Source organism: Ahaetulla prasina, chromosome 7 (genome assembly GCF_028640845.1).
Source record: "Ahaetulla prasina isolate Xishuangbanna chromosome 7, ASM2864084v1, whole genome shotgun sequence".
Lineage (NCBI taxonomy): Eukaryota > Metazoa > Chordata > Lepidosauria > Squamata > Colubridae > Ahaetulla > Ahaetulla prasina.
Window position 1 is genome coordinate 65,674,250 of NC_080545.1, and position 21,323 is coordinate 65,695,572.

At 39.2% G+C, this 21,323-nt stretch overlaps 2 protein-coding genes across 9 annotated transcripts in view; one reads left to right on the forward strand and one right to left on the reverse strand.

The window, feature by feature from the left end:
• Positions 1-5,603, reverse strand: part of XRCC6 (X-ray repair cross complementing 6) — a 23,424-nt gene extending 17,821 nt beyond the window's left edge. For 3 of the 5 annotated variants that reach the window (XM_058189652.1, XM_058189651.1, XM_058189650.1), the window contains exons 1-2: positions 4,054-4,180; positions 975-1,068 (exon numbers count right to left, since the gene is read on the reverse strand). In XM_058189652.1, the coding sequence (XP_058045635.1) occupies positions 975-1,053 (79 nt within the window). In that variant the 5' untranslated portion in view covers positions 1,054-1,068; positions 4,054-4,180. Of the gene's footprint in view, positions 1-974; positions 1,069-4,053; positions 4,181-5,463 lie in introns of those variants that run through there. The other 2 variants (XM_058189648.1, XM_058189647.1) reach the window with 2 other exon arrangements.
• On the forward strand, positions 5,249-17,311 carry DESI1 (desumoylating isopeptidase 1). 4 transcript variants are annotated; one of them, XM_058189654.1, is made up of 6 exons: positions 5,249-5,732; positions 9,511-10,100; positions 10,691-10,760; positions 11,338-11,447; positions 13,579-13,701; positions 14,370-17,311. In XM_058189654.1, exons 2-6 carry the CDS (start codon positions 9,958-9,960, stop codon positions 14,461-14,463), a joined length of 540 nt encoding a protein of 179 aa, XP_058045637.1. In that variant the 5' UTR covers positions 5,249-5,732; positions 9,511-9,957; the 3' UTR covers positions 14,464-17,311. The 4 variants fall into 4 exon arrangements, with proteins under 4 accessions (XP_058045637.1, XP_058045639.1, XP_058045638.1 ...); XM_058189656.1 differs by having other exon boundaries at positions 5,259-5,732; positions 9,511-9,532; XM_058189655.1 differs by having other exon boundaries at positions 5,634-5,922; positions 9,511-9,532.
• Positions 17,312-21,323: the final 4,012 nt, after the last annotated feature.

The following is a 21,323-nucleotide window of genomic DNA, read 5'->3' on the forward strand; positions in this document are numbered from 1 at the left end:
CCTGGGTACTTACGGGACCGCCTGCTGTTACCTCATGCCTCCCACCGACCCGTACGCTCACACAGAGAGGGACTTCTTAGGGTGCCGTCTGCCAGACAATGTCGGCTGGCGGCCCCCGGGGAAGAGCCTTCTCTGTGGGGGCTCCCACTCTCTGGAACGAACTTCCCCCTGGCTTGCGCCAATTGCCTGACCTTCGGACCTTTCGTCGCGAGCTGAAGAGGAATTTATTTACTCGCGCGGGGTTGGCTTAAATTTTAAATTTTTGGATGTATTTTAATTGGGTTTTAGATTTTAATATGTTTTAAATTTCGGCCAATTTTATAATAAGTTTTTTAAATTGTTTATTTTAATTGTATTCTGTTATTGTTTTTATTCCGGCTGTACACCGCCCTGAGTCCTTTGGGAGAAGGGCGGTATAAAAATCTAATAAATAAATAAAAAATAAAAATACATTCCTATACAGCACAGAAATGTAGCTTTGGGGGGAAGGAGGTTAGCTCAACAGTTTGCTCATGTTGCAACACACCATAAGACTAACAGCATTAGTCTTATTTAAAAGCAATTTACAGCAGTATATTCTATTTGCTCTAATTTTTGAGCAATAATTATACTAGATAAAAAGTTACCAAGAATCCTCATATCACACTAAACCTATATTTAGGAAAGCATACATACTTTGAATTAACATTGTGTGCTTCCTATAGGCATTAGGGTGGCTACTGTGGAAAAGCCTTTTGTTTTATCCAGTATGCACCAGTGTATGTTTTAGTTTTTCAGGACTCTGCACCAACATAAAAGAGGCACTTCACATAAAAGAGGCAAAATATTACTTTTGACACTTATCAAATTTTACATTAATGAGATAAGATGCATGGTTCCCCCATACCATTGTAATTTAGTTGCAAATTTCCCTCAAAGCAACATTTCTATCCAGCAAATTAACAGGATATGCATGCCCCGAAAATGAATCTTACCAACATTTTCAGCTTCTGTTTCTTCCTCCTCTTCTTCCTCCTCTCCCTCATTTCTGTAGTAAGATACCCAGTTTGACATGGTTCTTCTGTGCTACTACAAAGAATGAGTGATATAAATAACTTACAAGAAAGAGAAATGGGGAAACTGTTCCCTATATTCAGACTGGTTTCCATAGACAGAACTCTTTCCACTTATGCAAACATGAAGATGTTCATGTATTCTATTTTTGCTCCAACTCAGTCTCCCAGCTCTTAAATATATCCATCAGATCATTATTATTTTTTTCAGTAAATAGCAATACATTGTTAAAACATTACATGGGCAGCAGAAATAGATGACATAATAATTATGTACAAGGCCTCTGAAATATAAAGTTTTAAAAATAAATAAATAACAATAATAAAATAGCCACAGACTGACAACATCTTAGTCATTTCTCTACTCATTTCATATTTGGAAAGAGATGCTCAGTGTCCTGCACCAAAGAGATTAATAACTTTGCCGAACTCCAAATTACTGTAAACAAAATATCCCATAGAATATTATTAGAGGAAGAATAAGTAAAATAAGACAATAATAAATCTATCAATAAATTGTTATAATTACTATTCCTAACATCCATACTGGTTATCTTAAGATAGCTCATTCCAAGTTTGCAAAATATTAACAGTACCTAGTAATAAGAACTACCTTCACCTTAACAGAGGAAATGCAAGCAATTTAAATACTTATCCAGTCAGCAAACTGCTGTTAAATTTTATGATAGCATGCCTTGAAAAATAAATTGGATTTTTTTATTTTTATCAAATTTCTACATCACCCATCTGAACTGACTCGGGGTACTTTACATACAATCATATAAACATACAATCATATAAAAAAGACTGTTAAAAATAGTTAAAACAGAATTATAATAAAATTAAACAGTGAAAAGATTAAAAAAAAACAGGGAGCTCCTTCAAGCCACCAGCTACTTAGAGGATTGGATGCCAATTTTAGACACTCCCCCGTATCATTTGGCAGAACCACGTCTTAAGGTTCTTCTGGAAGGCCAGAGGAGTGGGAGTCCATCTCACCTTAAGGGGTAAGATGTTGTGAAGAAACAACTATTTTGCTTTACATTCATCTACAATCAAGATTAGCTGTTGTTTTCACATTAAATTGCACAGCTTTCAAAAGCAAAAACTATTAGATAAGGAAACAAAGACTAACAAATTGGAATCTAATTTCAAATATACTGAGCTCCTGAAGACACTGACAAAAAGAATACATTGACAAAAATCAGTATTTTCAATAGTTTATATCCTAGACCTAGGTAATGCATGCCCCACAGCATGCATTTTTATCCAGCTGCATCCTAAGCATTTGAACAGGAATACTGTAGTAACACTTTTGCAATAAAGTGACCACATTTCTTTGTGGCTTTGGTACAGTCACATAATCAACTACCGATCTATATGGGAAAAACTCATGTTCGACTACGTAAGAATTTGATGAGGTTCCATAAGAGACGTGTGTGTGTGTGTGTGTGTGTGTGTCTATGTGTTTCACTACCAATTTTCTATTACTAAAGGTTTGTCTCACAATCAAGGATTCAGGAATTTTAAAAATTACCATACTTCTGCAATTTGAAAAAGTATGAAAAAACCTGCCCTAGAGGAGAGCCTTCTGTTGGCATTCTCATCACCCAGAATACTAGCTTGTGCAAATGACCACACATTTCTTGACAGCCGTGCAAAATTCATCTGACATTGTTTTGGTATTTGATTTTGAAGTTCCTCCTAATGAAGTACATTTACTATATACCTGCTTTCAACACAATATGGATTATTCTTATCTTTTTCCATTCTTTTTTCACTACCTTGTTTCCCCGAAAATAAGACCCCGTCTTATATTTTTTTGAATCCCAAAATAAGCGCTTGGCCTTGGGGCGCGTGGAGCAAGATGGGGCTCCTCTTGCCGTCTTACCTGATTTCTAGCTCTGCATTTAAATATTTTGGGGGATGGGTTATTTTCGGGGGAGGCTTATTTTAGCACATGCACTCAAAAGTCCGAATGGGCTTATCATCAGGGAATGTCTTATTTTCAGGGAAACAGGGTAGTTCAGCAAGGTTGTATCTGTCAGAGTGTCTCGGGTCCTTGAAACTATTGAGCCTTCCCATCATATCAAGTTATTTTATTTATTTGTATCCCAGCTTTATTATTTTTTATGAATAATTTAAGGCAACAAACATATCCAACACAACTTCTTCCTCCTATTTTCCCCACAACAACCACCCTGTGAGGTGAGTTCTGATGAGGGAAACTGGCCCAAGGTCATGCAGCTGGCTTTCCTGGTTAAAGCGGAACTAGAACCTACAGTTTCCTGCTTTCTATCCTGATGCCTTAGCCACGATGATTTAGCATTATTGTGGGCCAGGCCATTGTTTGAAACTACATTCCAACTGTATGATTCAATCTGATGCATGAATATTTTGAAACAATTTGTAAGGCTTTTTTTTTTTTTTGTATATAGGATTGTGAGCCCGGGGTTGTACATCTTTGCTGAAGAGAAAAATTTGAAAATTTGAATTCAATATTTCCATCCCCTTAAGAAACCGTGCACAAAAAGGTAACTTCCAGAAGCGGGTGATGCCCTGCCATCCTTCAACTCCCCAAATTTCTTTTTTTGAAGAAAGGTCACGTGGGAGAGATTAACTCCATCTTCCAAGCGCCCTCAACAACTCCTGGGGCGCATCTTTGTGTGCCTGAAAACAGAGGCGGGGAGGGACGAGTGCAGCCACGCGCTGCTCTCGAAAACTCTTCTTCTCCACGTGAAAAGACCGCCTTTATTTTCTTACTTACTCACTTCAATGTTGGTAGCATTGCTTTGCCTTAATATTTTCAAACCATAAACCGCTATTACAACACCGCATCAAGGAATAAACAAAACAGCGTGAGCCCCAACTATTTACAACTCCCCTTCCGTCGTTTCAGGCCCTGCCTCATTTGCTGCTGAGGCGGACAGACCCTATAGACGGAATATCTTTATTGTGGTCCCACGGAACTCCCCCCCTCCCGCCCCCGATTCGGACTTACCGCAGATAAAAAGAAAGCGTTCAGGAACTGGCCTTTTGCAGAAAGTCCCCAACCCTTCGGGTTATTCTTTCCTCCCCCACGATGGATTCCAGCATAGGAGCCTGTCAGTCACAACGAATCTCCGCCCCTTGAGGGAAAAAAAAAGATAATTAAAGCGGCGAAGGAAAAGTAGGAACGGTCGTCCACAAACAAGTTCTAAAAGCCTCAGTAAAGTAAATCTTCACTGAGGCATTTGACATTTACTGCGGTTACTATTAATCGCAGGTATAAAACGAAGAATCGCAGAGACGTCCGACATTCCGATCGCCTGGACTGTAGAGGGTTTGCCTTCCGTTGTTTAAGCCGAATCCTTATTTTTGCTTTAACCTGCTGTATTTATTAATACGGCAATGCAAAATCTTTTTTTTTTTTGAGTCTCGGTGCGACTGCAGAGAAATCAAAGAAGCCCGAGACGTCTTGAAGTGAGATGATGTGATGCAGCTGTGAGTACCCTACTTTTTTTTTTCCTCCTGCAATCTGAAAAGTGCCTCAGATGGACGGTTTAAGGGTGAAAACAACTGCTTGTATTTAAATTCGGAGAATTTTAAAACTCCGCACACAAAAAAACCCCCACATTTTTCTTGTGGATGTTTGATTAAAAGAGCATACATTATCTTTGGTGCCAACTTTTATTGAGAAATTGGGAGAATATAGCCAATCATAATTATTCCTAAAGCCTGTTTTGCCGATTTACTGCTTCAAAAGGTAGCACCTAGCCCACCTAAGCTGAAAAGCCGAATAAGACCACGTTCAATTAGTACATGAAAAATAAGCCGCCAGGAAATCCCAGTAACAGAATAGACTAGAAAATCGAAAGGACAACTTGGAAGGAGGCAGCAACAATCCATTTCTTTTTCCCAATATTATCGATGCATTCCGGAGCCTATAAAGATACCAACAGTCGGATTCGATTTATACGGATTTTCCCCGTTTTAACATAGGCAGATTTTAGCGGACAAGAGGATTCAAGGTCTAAAACTCCCCTGGCCAACAGAACGCGCCACTCTTATCTATTCCTATCGAAAGGGAATGAAGTCTGATAGCAATTTCATTCTGAAACCTTCAACCGCGCACTAACCCAACTCGCATCACCCACCAACTTCCTAAATTGTTGCTTCTCGTTAACGTCTCGATGTCCCACCCCTTCCGCACGTTCTAACCAATAGCACGCGACAAAGACAGGCTCGCATTGTCCTCAATGATGCCGTCCACATGGAACAATTGCGTAAACTCTTTGGTCCCGCCTTTCTACTGTTCAGCGCCGCTCCCTCACAAGAGGCCCGGTGACAAACGGTTTCTCACCTTATGGGGCGACGCGTGCGTGAAACGAGCCTTCCCCTCACCGCCCTCCCTCCGCCCCTTTTCAGTCACCTTCTGTCAGTCGGTTAGTCCCGCAATAGCGGTCGCTGCCGGGAGCCGCACTGACTAGGCCGGCTGCGCTCCCCTTCGGCTTCTCTTCTCCAGCGGCCTCGCCAGAGAAGGGCGAAATTGGTCTGGAAGTTTCTTTTTTTCCCTACAAGCTCCCCTTCCTGTTTCCGCGGCCAATGCCATGGATTCGCCTCCGATGCTGCATTCGGTGAAGCTCTACGTCTACGACCTGTCCAAGGGCATGGCTCGCCGCCTCAGTCCTATCATGCTCGGTAAGAGCGGCGAGTAAGACGTGGAAAGCCGCCGCCTCCTCAGTCTGTGTGATAGGCTGAGGGGGAAAGCGGACGGGGATGGCTATCCGGTCAATACTGCCTTTAACGGGGGAAGAAGCGCCTGCTCCAGTTATGCAGGTCTGCGGGAGCGAACGAGCTCTTCCGCCTCTCTCCAGACTCCTAGGACCTGGTGAGAAAATGCGGGGTTGTATTTCCCTTCATCCGCCCAATGCAGGTCTTTAACCTGCCCGGCCTCTTCTCTACCCCTGCTATGTACCGTACTAAGGGGGCGACTTCAAGAGCCCCGATGCCTTTACAATTTTTCCCGCCGACACAAAAGGAGAGGAGGAAATGCTAAGCTCGACGCTTGAAACCAGCTGTTTCCCAGGGTCGTTTAAGGTGTTTGTGGTTAGGTGGGAGTTCAAAAAGCCAGAGACAAGGCATCTTTGGGGGGGGGGGTTGATAATGGAACCTCTAAAAAGGAACACATTCACCTTTACAGGTGAGTTACAGAGAAGACAAAAAAAAATCCTCCAGGTAAACAGAATAGTCACTACTGCATTATGATATACCTAAACCATTAAAAGTGACAATTGAATAAGGCACTTGTGATTTATTATTTTATTAATCAAATTTATATAGCTGCCCATCTCTTCCCAAAGAGGACTTACACAATAAATAACAATAAAACATCCAATATAAAGCAGATAAAAACTTAAAAAGTAACATTTGTGCTCGTTATGAATAATCAAGCTACTATTTCATCAACTCCTGATAACATTTTTCATTGAACTATTTAAATTTTCCAAAATTTGGCTCTTGTTCATTGATCATGTCCACATATGTATCGATTATTTGGGGTTCTTTCTGTAACTAAATTTACCTTTATCTCTTCCTTTTTCACGAGAAGTTTCTCTTTTTATTTTTTATTATGACTATCTTTGTGTAAAACCTCCGCTTGATTTCTCTCATTTTCTTAAATCTCTTGTTTTCCCATTTGATTATTATCCTTCATTTGTTTGCTTTCACTTATTTAGATATAACTTCTTGCCCTTCTTAAGAATTTGTGTTTAGGTAGGTAATTTTTTTCTGTTGCTGTCACCGTTTCCTTTTGCTAGTTTTCACCAATTTTCAGTCATCTTCTTTTGCTTCTGACAGCATGGAATATTTTAATTGCTTCATCTGTATGAATTTGACATACAGTACAACAATATGGCAGATTTCTATTAGGGACTGTGCTGAATTTAGTTCATTCAAATATATTTATGTACTCAATTTATATCCCACCTTTTCCAAAATGCACCCTTACCCAACTTTTCTCTATAAGAACCTTGTGAGATAGATTGGGCTAAGAGAAAGTGAGTGGCCTAAAGTCACTCATTGTGCTTCAATACTAAAACCTGGGTGCCTCTGTTTCTAATTCAACACCTTAGTTCATAAATACACAGACTCTCTCATATGAATCTCTTCTTTGATCATCACAGCCCACTCCAATGGCATATTGCTGAGATTCATCTTCTTGGCTTGATCAGTTTGTTTTCTTTCTTAGTTGAAGTTGGAAGTTCATGATCTGAGCCACAGTCAGCATCATGTCTTCTTTTTACTGGCTGAACAGAACTTCTTCATCTGTACTTGCAAAATATATGGTCAATTGTATTCCATCTGGTAATATTTAGTAGTTAGATTGTTGTACAAGTTGTTTAGATTGGTGAAAAAAGTACTATATTTCTTGTGAACATTAAATTATCATGGCAGAATTATGTTAATCTGTCATCTGCCTTATTTTATATATCAAGGTCTAATTTCCCTCATGAGTAGGCTTTAGTATTCCAGTAGCCTTTGAAGAGATCACATCTTTTTTGTTGTATTGACAAGTTGTTGCATGTCAGGATACAACTATTATCAGCCTCCTCTGTACCTGTGGGATGCAGGGATCACCTTAACATTGAACTTCTTAATTGGAATTAAAATCCTCCAGTCGTTTTTTGAGTTATATCTTGAATTTTGTTTGCATTGGATTTAACACTTTGTTTTTGCTAATAATTATAACTGCTTCATTTCTTGTCCGGTGTTCTTGTTCACTGTAGAATATCTGGTGCATTTTTTAATGTGAAGTGACTTATTCCAACTTTACAGTTTTCTAAGTCCCAAAATTTTGCATATAGACTTGATACTTCTGCTCTAATAGCACCCACTTGCTTTGGTTCATGATTCTAACATTTTTATATCAACTTGTTTGTGTGTGTATATGTGTGTATATACGGTATATATATATACACACATGCACACACGCACACAAATATATCTTTGCAGGATAAAAGTTGTCTTTTGTCTCTGGGTATACAAGCAGCTGAACATTCTATCAGCCTTAGTCTAGTCACATGATTATCATCAGTGCTACACATAATTGTCCTCCACTGTTATTGTCCTACTGGTAGCTGTGAATTTTACTTTGTTTTCTTGGTAGAATAGTGGAGTGAGTTACCATTTCTTTCTCCAGTGGATTGTGCTTAATCTGATCACTCAGCTGTGATTTACTGATTGTTACAAGTGCCCTTTTGAGAGTATGTGCTCCCAACTGTATAGTAATAGTTCATGACATAATGGGAATGTATAACTTTGTTTACCTCTACAAAGTGATGATTCTTGAAGGGTTAAATCATTTAATTTCATGTACGTATTTTAAATACATAAGATTTAATCAAACTAGATACTTTAATTACTGGCCTATAAACAGTAATTTTGTTTTTGATGTAGCATAACTTTTATTCTTAAAATTAATTTCATATCAGTAAAAGTGGCAACCAGAGCAGCATATGATTTTATATGATCATATAAAATGACTTTATATCACTGTCATAATAAAATCATGAAACAGAAGAAGCAAACTAAGTCACCTTATTACTATTCCCACACTATTTATGGAAGATTATTTTAATCCATAATATATATATATAGCCATTCCCTATATTTGCAAAGCAGCATTGAATTTATTCAAGTTGAGTTTTTATGTATCCTCAACATATAGATGTGTATTTACAAAGTAAATGTTTAGCAGTTAAGGGATTCTACAATACTGAAGTCCAAAAAGGATATTTTTTCTTTAAAATGCTACAGAATCATTTACTGTTTATCAAAGTGCTGTATTTGTTTTTGAAAGCAAGATTCAATCAATGATATATTGTGTGCTGCTTACTACTTTTGAATACTTTTAGTAAAGAGCAAGGCATAAACATTAAACCATTTCATAATTTTTAATGTTCATTTTCTTACTTTCATTTCTGAATTTGCACTGTCATTGTGATGAACAAAAGTGTAATCATAAGCAACTCATTTGAGTTTCAGCAGAATTGCAAGTACCTCCCACATGGAACTCCATATTAATTAACAGTCAGACAACAGTTGTTCATAGTATAGTGAGACTTGAGCACAGGGGCAATATTCACTTAATGTAATATGTTGCACTGATGATACATCATTTCTAACATATTAGGTCAGATGTAAATAAAAAGTAATTCAATATGTTTTATTTGATCTAAGAGAAAAAATATTCTGCATTATCTTAACATATTAATATAGATATTAATATTACATTTTACATTTCATATCCTTTAGCAGCCTGCCATACTTTAAGAATCAAGAAAAAGAAAAAAGGTGTTTCACAGGTTTTTAAAAAAATGAGGTAGTTAAGTCTGACCTGAGCTCTTTCTAAGAGAAACTAATTTAGAAAGTTATGAAGATGCTGATACGTATTGCTTTCTTCTTCTTTTGTATACAGGTAAGCAACTAGAGGGTATCTGGTAAGTAACTAGTCTTAAAATTAATTGGAATGTTTGTACTATGGGAGATCCCTACTGCTATGCCTACATAATTTAGACAGTGTGGTCAAGGGATTAAAAATTAACAGAGAAATCTAATTATTTTGATGTAGCTACAGTCAGTGCAAAAAAAATAATAATAATTCAAAATGAAGTAGGGCCAGTGGGGGAACAAAAAAAGTCCATGTGCTCAGTCATTCAAGCCCTTGTCTTCTCACATCTGGACTACTGTAATGCACTCCTCATGGGTCTATCTTTGAAGAGCATTCTGAATCATCAACTGGTGCAGACAGTTCTTGGGGGCCCTAGGATGGCCCGTGTTACACCACTATTCCATGAGCTGAACTGGCTGCCAGTTGCTTCTGGGTGCAATACATGGTGTTATCACATTTAAAGCCCTGCATAGCATGGGTCCATATTACTTGAGAAACTGTCTCACCTCCCTAGGTCTGGCCCACCAGACTCAACAATCAAGGAATTCTAAAGCTGGTGGGTCCAGAAGGGCCTTCTGTGCCATGGCTCCTGCCCTTTGGAACATCTTACCCCTGAGGTGAGATCGGCTCCCACCCCTCTGACCTTCCGTAAGGGTCTAAGACCTGGCTCTGCCAGATGGCTTGGGGCCCCAATAGGGGAACATCACACTGGAGGTCTTTGATGAATCAAGAGGCAATTCCACCTCCTTCTCTTGGTGCATCCTGTTCCCTCCCTCCTTAACTTTTAACTATAATTTTAACTATAAATATTTTATTGTCATTTCCACGTTTATTACTTTAGAAATATTTTTCTTTTATTATTTTAATTGGTTTTAATGTTGTAAACTGCTCAGAATCAATTTTAGATGAGTGGCAAAATAAATACACACACACACACACACACACACACACGTAACACATTACTAGGAGCAAATATTTGTCATAAAATGCTGATTGACTGCTGGAGGCAAGAGGTAAAAGCTAAGGGAAGAAGAATGAATTGAGAATGTCTGAAATTCTGAATATTCTGCAGTGTTATACAAGACAAAATATTATGTCTAAAGACAGATGAGACTGTTTGCATTTGTATTACCCTTGATAAGCTGTTAGGCAACATACTGGCTGGAGATTTACTCTTTCTTTTAACCTGCTGTTTATTTCTTCTTAGGCACACCTCCATAGTTGCCCACAGGGATGAATTCTTCTATGGTAGTGGGGGAATTTCAAGTTGTCCACCTGTAAGTTTACAGACATCTGAGAAGTTATTCTGTTTTTTTTTTTCTTTTGCTCAGTTGATTTCAATTTATTTTGTATTTCTTGAAATTAGTACCATGTTTCCCTGAAAATAAGACCCAACCGGAAAATAAGCCCTAGCATGATTTTTCAGGATGCTTGTAATATAAGCCCTACCCAAAAAATAAGCCCCGGTTAAGATCGTCTTTAATTTAGCCATATACAATGGGTTTTTATTTAACACACTTATCTGAGTTATCTTGACTGGCAAACTGAAGTCCTGGTCCTTCCTCTAAAGCCACTCTTCTGTAAAGCAAGATGTGGGGGATCCACATCTCTATCAAAAGCAAACAAGTTTTCCTGCTATTCCAAGTCTCCAGATTAAGAGGTTATATAAGGATCCTATGAAATACTACTGTCAGTTTTACTAGCGATAGCAGATGTGAGTAAATTCTGGAAGTTTCCAATTTTTGTGAACAAATTATGAAAGTTTGCAGAAAGTTTTCAGCTTAAATTATTCTATAAAAGATACTGAGAAATTTTTGTGTTGACTTAGTAACCTAATGAATGCAAATTTTGTAGGGTGGAACACTGCTTGGGCCCCCAGATTCTGTTGTAGATCTGGGATATACTGAAGTTTCAGAAGACCTCTTCTTAGAATATTTGTCCTCATTGGGGGAATCTATATTCCGGTGAGACTCTGCTGTTTAGTTTCCATTCTAATATTCTGTGAAAGGAATAATTGATTAGAATTATTTTTGAATTTTATGTAAAATTCTGAAATTATATGCACTCTTAGGCTGAAATAATGTAAGATATTAGAATATAAAGATAAACTAGGAAGAGTCAGTATACTACTACATTTGCTACTGATTGTTATAATGATGTCACTTCTGCATTGATTTACTGTATAAAATAAAATATAGTTAATATTCTTGTCTCCCTTCATGTAAATCTTTAAATATAAATACAGAAGACTGCTTATTCAGTCATTGATTACGTCATATCAAAACACTGAAGTATTTAATTGTCTTTTTGATGAGAAATAGAATGTCTTCGATAATTTTCCTTCACATATTTCAATCTCATGCTTTATTGAGCAGTAAAGTGTACAAAGGATTACTGATATATGACTATTAACACAATAAAAATACTACCAGCAAAAAAATAGGCAGCAGAGAAGAGAAATTGAGATTGATCAACTACAGGTGGTCCTTGTTTAGTGATTGTCTTGTTTAGCAACTATTTGCAGTTACAATGGTGATGAAAAAGTAACTTTACAATCAATCCTCATATTTATGACCTTCACAAATCTGCAAACCAAAGTAAAGTTTAAGTAAAATCATAAGCACAATTTCACTTAGTGACTGCTTCACTTAATGTCCAAGTTGGGGTCACAATTTTAGTTGCTAAATGAGGACAATTGTGGTCAGTTGGGATTAAGTTAGAACATGAATGTCCACATTTTTATAACAATTACTTTTTAAAATAATATAATTTGTTTTTTTAGAAATAAAATCTTCAGTTGCACTTGTATTATCTCTCAGTATTTCACCCAGAGTGTTATACAGTATTACAGTGTATATTGTAGAACAGTTGCAAACTAATCAATTCAGCATAGATATGCTACATTAACAGTGATATGTTGTTTCTGCTTTCCAACATACAAAAAAAGCACTTATCAGGCATGTATGGAAGTTGCAGTACTAATTGTTATATTTAACTGGGACACCAACAGAGTGAGGGTGATTAATCCACTTCTTGCCCTTAGTTTCTTTATTTTAAATGCAGTGAAATATGTATTTTCTTCTATATAGTTTGAATAAAATCAGCAGAAGATAAGGCTGACTAAGAGAAATTGAGGGCAGAAAAGAGTTAATTCCATTCAAGCTTTTGTATTCGAAATTTCTGCCTGAACACTGGCTTTTTGAAACAGTACTGACTGTCCTCTGTACCCATAGACGTAAAGGGTACAATATAGCAATTCTTCCTATGCATTCTTTCTTGATGTTTTCAATTGCGTTTGAAAGGAAATGGCATCAAACTTGCTGTTTGTTGCATCCATATCATCACTTTGCAATGTTATGCATTAGAGGAGGGGGATTTCTGTGTTGTATAGGTTCACTATATGATTTAAACTTTGGTCACATAGTTTCTTGAGCTGCAGAGGGAGCATATACAGGTAGTCCTTGACGTATGACCACAATAGAGCCCAAAATTTCTGTTGCTAGCAAAATAGTTGTTAAGTTAATTTTGCCCCATTTTATGACCTTTCTTGCCACAGTTGTTAAGTGAATCACTGCAGTTGTGAAGTTAGTAACACAGTTGCTAAATGAATCTGACTTCCCAGTTGCCTTTGCTTGTCAGGTTGCAAAAGGTAATCACGTGACCCTGCGAGGCTGCAACTGTCATAAATATGAATCAGTTGCCAAGCATCCAAAGTTTGATCATATGACCATGGGGATGCTGCAATGGTCATAAATGTGAAAAATGGTCATAAGTCATTTTTTCAGTGATTTAACTTTGAATGGTCACTAAATGGACTGTTGTAAGTTGAGGACTACCTGTACATATAAATGCAACAATCCACTTTATATCATTTAGAAAGTAGCAGACCTAGGTGGCAGAGGTGTGCTGGAGAAAGAACAATCAAGAGACATGATCCTGGTGTCCTCACTGTATCAACCGATCAGATAAAATCCAGTTAGCTTTTGATCTGGATGCTGTAATTATGAATTGTCTTTATATGTTTGAACTCTTGAGACTTTTTCTGCTTTACATCTTACTCATGTTCATTCTTCTTGATTTTTTGGTGGCTCACAGAGGAGACTCCTATAATCTTTTTGATCATAATTGTAATACATTCAGCAATGAAGTGGCACAATTCTTGACAGGGAGAAAGATCCCTTCCTACATTACAGATCTTCCATCTGAAGTCCTTGCAACGTAAGTGCAATCTTTTTTTATATAGTATACCATGTTCACACTGCCACAATGCATGCTAACTTTAACAACCATGCCTTCTCAGTTCATGATAGCACTAAGTTTTGCCAGAATTTCCATCACTAAACAATGTAGTCATGTCATGTCATGCTTTACAGCCATATTACTTAGGAACACAAATTCTAGTCCCAATTATTATTGTTAACCAAGGACCACCTGTATGCAAAAAAAAAAAAAAACTCAATGGACTGCTTACCCCTTCCCTAATACATTTAATATATTCTAAGGGCACACCTCTTCAGTGTGCTTAGCAGTTCACTGTCAAAGTATGAAGTTAATTGCAGAACAATTCAGTATCTAATGCTATGGAGCTATGAAGCAAAGAAACACAAAGCCCTCAGAAAAAAAGAAGACAAAAATGAAAATAAATTCCATGTCTAGGTTCTGTGCTATTATAGACAAGGTTTTGGATTGGCTTCCCTTTTCTTCATCCTGATTAGATATTATCATAGGTTCATTTCTGCATATGTCTCTTAAGGATTGTATTGATTGTGAATAGCCAAATTCTCCCCAAGGTTTTTAGGTGTCTTGTTTTTAAGTTTAATATTTTTAGTTACAAAGTGTTTTGAAAGCTTAAACATACTCTTCTCCCATGTTTCTTACTGTCACAGACCATTTGGACAAGCATTACGACCCCTTCTTGACTCCATCCAGATCCAGCCACCTGGAGGAAATACTTTTAGCAGACATAATGGACAAAGCTAGCAAACACAGTGAAAAACATCTCAATTCATAAGGGCATTTCCTTTTAAAACTCCACTGTATTAGATACTTGTCTTATGTTTATGCCATGGTTCAAAAGTGGCATTTCGGACTTGATAGGGAGAATATTTATTGAATTGCATGCCATGTGGTGATATCAGAAGAAATATGGTCATAAAATCAAATAATGTATTTACTTATTAAAGCTGTTTTTTGTCTTGGTTCACTTTTTTACTATTCCCTACTAAGAAAGTGGAAATTAGGAGATCCACCTGCACAGTTTAAAATAATAGGGATATCCTTAGCCATCTCTTTCCAAAAATACTAATTTCATTACAATTGTTGCAGTATTTTGTAATCTCAAAGTTGTAAATTTAACAATATTAAACAATACACTTAAATATGCTTTTAATTTTTATAGTAGAAAAAAACTAAAAACATTCACTGTGAAATTATTTTGAGAAATACAGAAAATAAAAGCCAGTTGGCAATAGAAATAAATATATACAGTAATAGATTTTTAAGTGTGGATTGTCGATGCCAAAAAAACCACCCTCTATCACTTATTTTGAAAATCTGACCTTTTCAATACCAGAAAGAATAGCGCTAACCCTTGTGCTATGTTAATCTTTTGTATGTTAAAAAAACCTACAATGGGTAGAAATGAATGTCTTACTGTAAGCAGTAACACCATATTTTAAAGAAGGCTAAATGAATTAAACTAATACAATAAGTAACATAATTTTCACAAAACTTATGCAATGTACAACTTTCAGATAAAAGTGTAGATTAACCATTTTCAATTCTGGAAGCCTATCCAAAATCAACTTTAAGACCTATTATTTAAATCCTGAGTTTTAAATATATAAATATGGTTACATTGGTTATATCCATCCCTATAAACACCCTTCTCCACATGCTAACATCCACTTTGAATCAGGAGAATCTTGTAGCTGGTTTTTTTTTTAAATCATTAAAAATTATCTATTTAACCAGGTTTGGGGCCCACTTCATTTTTTTCTGTAAATAATTGTAACAGAACACTGGAATCAGTTTGAGGAGCAAACAGATATAATATGCCTTTTTTTCTTCTCTGCTGAGCATGATTAACAAAGCATAATATGGCAATGACAGCTTTTTTCTGAGAAAACACACACACACACACACACACTTCCCTCAATATCGGGCTATTTCGTTATATCAATTTTTTATTAATTTAAGTGGATTTTTTTCAGAAACTGGAAGATTTTCCTTTGAGAGGCTATTTATTTGTTTCCACTTTCTCCTAATACTTGGGAAGAACATTAGAAAATCTGCTTTACTCAGAGATAATATTCACTTGTACAATGTATTGACTATAAAATACAGACCTAATAAAGTAACTAGATTGCAGTCCAAATGTTTTTGTCCCCTTTTTAAAAGGAGAACTTTTGAAAGATTTATGTGATGAGCCACAAAACTCACTATCTATAAACATTACAGGACTGCTTGCTGGAATTTGTTGCTAAAGATACAGTATCGGTGATGCCAGATGAGAAAGGCTGTTTTAAGTCTGAGGCTCAGAAAAATTCTTGGTAGGGAAAACAAGGTTTCCTTCCTTAGAAAAAATAGAAAATTCTGAATGAATAGAACAGTAGAGAAATGAGAAAGAATGCTTCATAAATGCATGCTTTTGAAATGCCTCAGAACTTTTGTGCTGAATTTTCAGATTGCAATCTGATAAAGTATTTTTCTATTACAAAAGTATTTTATATCTATATTGATTATTGCAACACAGAAAGAATTGGAGTGACAGTGAATATAGTTCTGAATGTTCTTTCTATATGACAAACTGTACCTGCTTTTAGACATCTCTTCTCTATCACAACCATTATGAATGTGTGATAGAGGAGAAGAACTGCTGATATAAAATATAACCTTTCTAAAATTTATTCCATAACATATTGGAAGCAATGGTTGATTAGAATATTTTGATTTCTTAAAAGCTACATTCAAAACACACATACTTTTTTGTATGTTCCAAAAAGTCATGCTTTCTAGTAAACCTGTTTTGAATTGTAGTTTTAATAATGTAATTGATTGTTTTTTCTTGTGTAACTTTTCATCATTCCTTCTGTCAAATTTAATGTACATTTCTCCATTTAACTAGTGCATATAAGCATATGGAGAAATGAAGAAATTCCTGGTACTTATTTAATCATATTTTTGGAACTTTCCTTCCTATAACTTTAGAAAATGCAAAATAAACTCATGTTTACTCAGAAACAGGTACCACTTTTTCCTACAGGATTTGTTCCCAAGTAAGTTTGCAACCCTAGGTAGTTGCCTTCACTAAGAGTAAAAAGAATATTCTACTTTTTGCATTATGATCATGTCCTCTCTACTGCTTGCAGTAAAGAAAGGATTCTTTTGCTTTCTGGAATACACTGTAGGCTCTATTTTCAGTGATGGGCAATAATATTTAGAACTTCACTGAACAGAGACCTAAAAGAGGCTGCATTTCAAACTGGGGTTTCAATTCTAGGATCTGAATGATTATTTATATGTTATATTCCACGACACTAGTGACTAAGGTCAGTTCAGAGACAGCAGACCTGCTTTATACTTGTGGAAAAATATACTGGTAGCTACATTCATATCTTAACATTTTTCCCATCCTTATATTTATAAGTCTATATAAAGTATGAAATGTGCATGTATTTAAATTGATATACTTTTAACCTGTCAATGGGCATGGAATGCTGAGCAGCCTGTATATGACAGCAAAGATCTGGCTTAATTAACAGGTCTGTCATTTCCAGGAATTCCATATTGTTCTTGTTTTATAATTAAAATAAAGCCTTTGTCAGAACCCACTTGACTTTGCTTGTTTTATTTTGGCATATTTGCCTTCCTATTTATCTTGATATTATAATCAAAAATATGATCCTATGATATTTTAGATTATATTGATACAATCAAAGGCCTTTCTATAATCAATGAAGCACATAGTCCTTCTTTTGATAGTTTTAGCGTTCTCAATTTTCCAGCATGCATCAATAATAATGTCTCATGTTCCTCAGCCTATTTCAAAGGAAACTTGGAACATCTGGAATTTTATTTTCCATGTATGGCTTTAATTTGTATTATTATACTAGTCCATCTTTATTTATTTATTTATTTATTTTATTCAATTTTTATACCGCCCTTCTCCCGAAGGACTCAGGGCGGTGTACAGCCAAGTAAAAATCACAGTATAAACATTAAAAGAAATTAAAACAAACATAAGTGGCCAAATTTAAAACAGTTTAAAACATTAAAAAATAAATAACCCCAATAAAATTTTAGGCCAGTCCCGCTTGAATAAATAGATGCGTTTTCAGCTCACGGCGAAAAGTCCGAAGATCAGGCACTTGACGTAAACCAGGGGTAAGCTCGTTCCAGAGCGTAGGAGCTCCAACAGAGAAGGCCCTGCCCCTGGGGGCCGCCAGCCGACATTGTTTGGCGGACGGCACCCTGAGAAGGCCCTCTCTGTGAGAGCGTACAGGTCAGTGGGAGGCAAAAGGTAACAGCAGGCAGTCTCGTAAGTACCCGGGTCCTAAGCCATGGAGCGCTTTAAAGGTGGTAACCAGAACCTTAAAGCGCACCCGAAAGACCACAGGGAGCCAGTGCAAACTGCGCAGGAGTGGTGTTACATGGGAGCAACGGGTTGCTCCCACTACTACCCGCGCAGCTGCGTTCTGGACTAGCTGCAGCCTCCGGGTGCACTTCAAGGGCAGCCCCATGTAGAGAGCATTGCAATAATCCAAGCGGGAAGTGACAAGGGCATGAGTGACCGTGCATAAGGCATCCCGGTCAAGGAAGGGGCGCAACTGGCGCACCAAGCGTACTTGGTGGAAGGCCCTCGGAGACGGCCGCCAAATGATCATCAAACGACAACCGCCCATCTAAGAGGACACCCAAGTTGCGCACCCTATAGGTCGGGGCCAGTAACTCGCCCCCCACAGCCAGCTGCGGCTGCAGCTGACTGTACCGGATGCCGGCATCCACAGCCACTCCGTCTTGGAGGGATTGAGCTTGAGTCTGTTTCTCCCCATCCAGACCCGTACGGCTTCCAGACACCGGGACAGCACTTCGACAGCTTCGTTGGGGTGGTCCAGGGTGGAAAAGTACAGCTGCGTATCATCAGCTTTACTTTAAAGTATCTTGCAGGGGTTGGGTGGGGTGGATACTTTAAAGTATCTTGCAGAGGTTGGGTGGGGAAATGCCCCTGATGCATTAGTGAGATGGTTATGACCTAAACCAAGGTCAGGTGAGTGGCTCTGGCTCTGGATTTTCCTGCCTCTGAAAGCATAATTGGCATTTTCAGTACAAATTTTTAAATTCTCAAGATGTACCTCTTCACATAAGCCTTGGGGTCATGCTAGCAATGCTTCACCACTGAACGATACCATATTTTTCGGTGTATAAGATGTACCTTTTTACCCCCAAAAAGAGGGTGAAAATCTGGTGCGTCTTATATGCCAAATGTAGCCCCACCCACCCACTGGTCCCCACCCTTTGAACATTTTCAGGCAGTTCCAGGCGGCAGGGATCTGAGCCGGGGCACAGCCTGTCCTGAAGAGGAACAAAGCTCTTCGGGACACTTTGTGGGGGGGTCTGCCCGGCGGCTTTAGTGGACAAGGCGGGCCCCATGGTTCGCGGCTGGTCACCCCTCTGGCCGCCCAGCGGGCAGTTCAGGCCAGACAATGGTCACGATGACTTCACTCCCCAGCAACATGAGGAGCCACTGCTGGTGCCACCACCTAAGCCCTCTCTATGCCCAGGAGCCGAGCTGAGCAGGAGCCGTGAAATGTCCCTCCTTTCCAGCCACCGCTAAACCATTGGCCCAATTCCCCAGTGCAAATTTCAGAACCATATTTCAGGCGGCAGTGTTTTGTCCTCCCTCGCCTCCGTCTGAGTGATGGCTTAATTAGCCGGCACTATCAGCTCTTGCAACAGAATAGCCAGCAATTACCAAGAGCCTCCGTTATCTTCCACGATACTGGTGAGTCACCCAGAAACAAACTTCAGCTCTTAATCAGTGGATTTGCCTGTTACAAAGAGACACAGCAGCTCTCGCTGCCTTTTATTTATTTATTTATTTATTATTTACATTTCTACACCGCCCTTCTCCGAAGACTCAGGGCGGTTTACAGCCAAGTTAAAAAGACATATACAAAAATTAAAACACAATATTTGAAATTTAAAAATCTGAAACCATAAGGCCGAATATTAAAATAACAAGAAATAAAACCACTCAATTAAAAATTACTCTTAGGCCAACCCTGCTCGTTGAAACAAAAAAATCTTGAGCTCGCGCTTAAAGGCCTGGAGGTCGGGAAGAAGGCGTAGCCCCAGAGGCAGTTCGTTCCATAGGGTAGGCACCCCAACAGAGAAGGCTCTTCCCCTGGGGGCCGCCAGCCGACATTGCTTAGCTGACGGCACCCTGAGGAGACCCTCCCTGTGGGATCGCATAGGTCGATGGGAGGCTATTGGCGGCAGTAGGCGGTCCCGTAAGTAACCTGGTCCTATGCCATGGAGCGCTTTAAAGGTGATCACCAACACCTTGAATTGCACGCGGAAGACCACCGGCAACCAGTGCAGCTTGCGTAGGAGAGGTGTTATATGGAAGCTCCGAGACGCTCCCTCTATCCCCCGCGCAGCCGCATTCTGTACCAGTTGAAGTCTCCCGGTGCTCTTCAAGGGGAGCCCCATGTAGAGAGCATTGCAGTAATCCAGGCGGGAGGTAACGAGGGCATGAATGACTGTGCATAACGAATCCTGGTCCAGGAAGGGACGCAGTTGGCGGATCAGGCGAACCTGATAAAAAGTTCCTCTGGCAACGGCCGTCAAGTGTTCTTCCAACGACAGCTGTGCATCCAGGAGAACGCCTAAGCTGCAAACCAACTCCCTGGGGGCCAGTGACTCACCCCCCACAGTCAGCGACGGAACTAGCTGACTGTACCGGGACGCCGGCATCCACAGCCACTCCGTCTTGGATGGGTTGAGTCGAAGTCTGTTCGTCCCCATCCAGACCCGAACGGCTTCAAGGCACCGGGACATCACATCGATGGCTTCGTTGGGGTGATCCGGGGTGGAAATGTACAGTTGATTGTCATCAGCGTACAGCTGGCAACTCACCCCAAAACCACGGATGATCTCCCCCAATGGTTTCATATAGATGTTGAACAGGAGGGGCAAGAGAACCGACCCCTGCGGCACCCCACATGTGAGGTGCCTCGCAGTCGATCTCTGCCCCCCCACCAACACTGTCTGCAAGCGGTCGGAGAGATAAGAGGAGAACCACCGAAAAACGGTGCCCCCCACTCCCAGGCTCCCCAACCGCTGCAGCAAGATACCATGGTCGATGGTAACAAAAGCCGCTGACAGATCAAGTAGGACCAGGATAGAGGAACAACCTCTATCCCGGGCCCTCCAGAGATCATCAACCAACGCGACCAAAGCCGTCTCTGTGCTGTACCCAGGTTGGAAGCCGGACTGGCACGGGTCTAGATAAACAGTTTCATCCAGGTACCGAGGGAGCTGATGTGCCACAACACTCTCAACAACCTTCACCACAAAACGAAGGTTAGAGACCGGACGGTAGTTCAATAAAATTTTATATCCTGTGGAGTGTGGCTCCATGACTCAGTACTTCCTGGGCCTGCCCCATCCCTGCTTCTGTTGTTCCCTCCTCTCCTGCCTATGAAACCTAAGATCCAACCAAGCCTGATTGCCGTCAGCTGGGTGTGAAGGCGTGGCCTGGGGGGGGAAAGAGTCAGGGGACGAGGCCTCGTTATCTCTTCCACCTGGCCTGCTTCTGGCTCCTGGAGCTGAGCCAG

Bases quoted from the DNA above. Each gene is read 5' to 3' on its own strand.
- DESI1 (XM_058189654.1), top strand. From the start codon at position 9,958: ATGGGTCCATATTACTTGAGAAACTGTCTCACCTCCCTAGGTCTGGCC. The intron at 10,101-10,690 runs GTGAGATCGGCT...ATTTCTTCTTAG, and splicing joins TGGAACATCTTACCCCTGAG to GCACACCTCCATAGTTGCCC. The intron at 13,702-14,369 runs GTAAGTGCAATC...TTACTGTCACAG, and splicing joins CCATCTGAAGTCCTTGCAAC to ACCATTTGGACAAGCATTAC.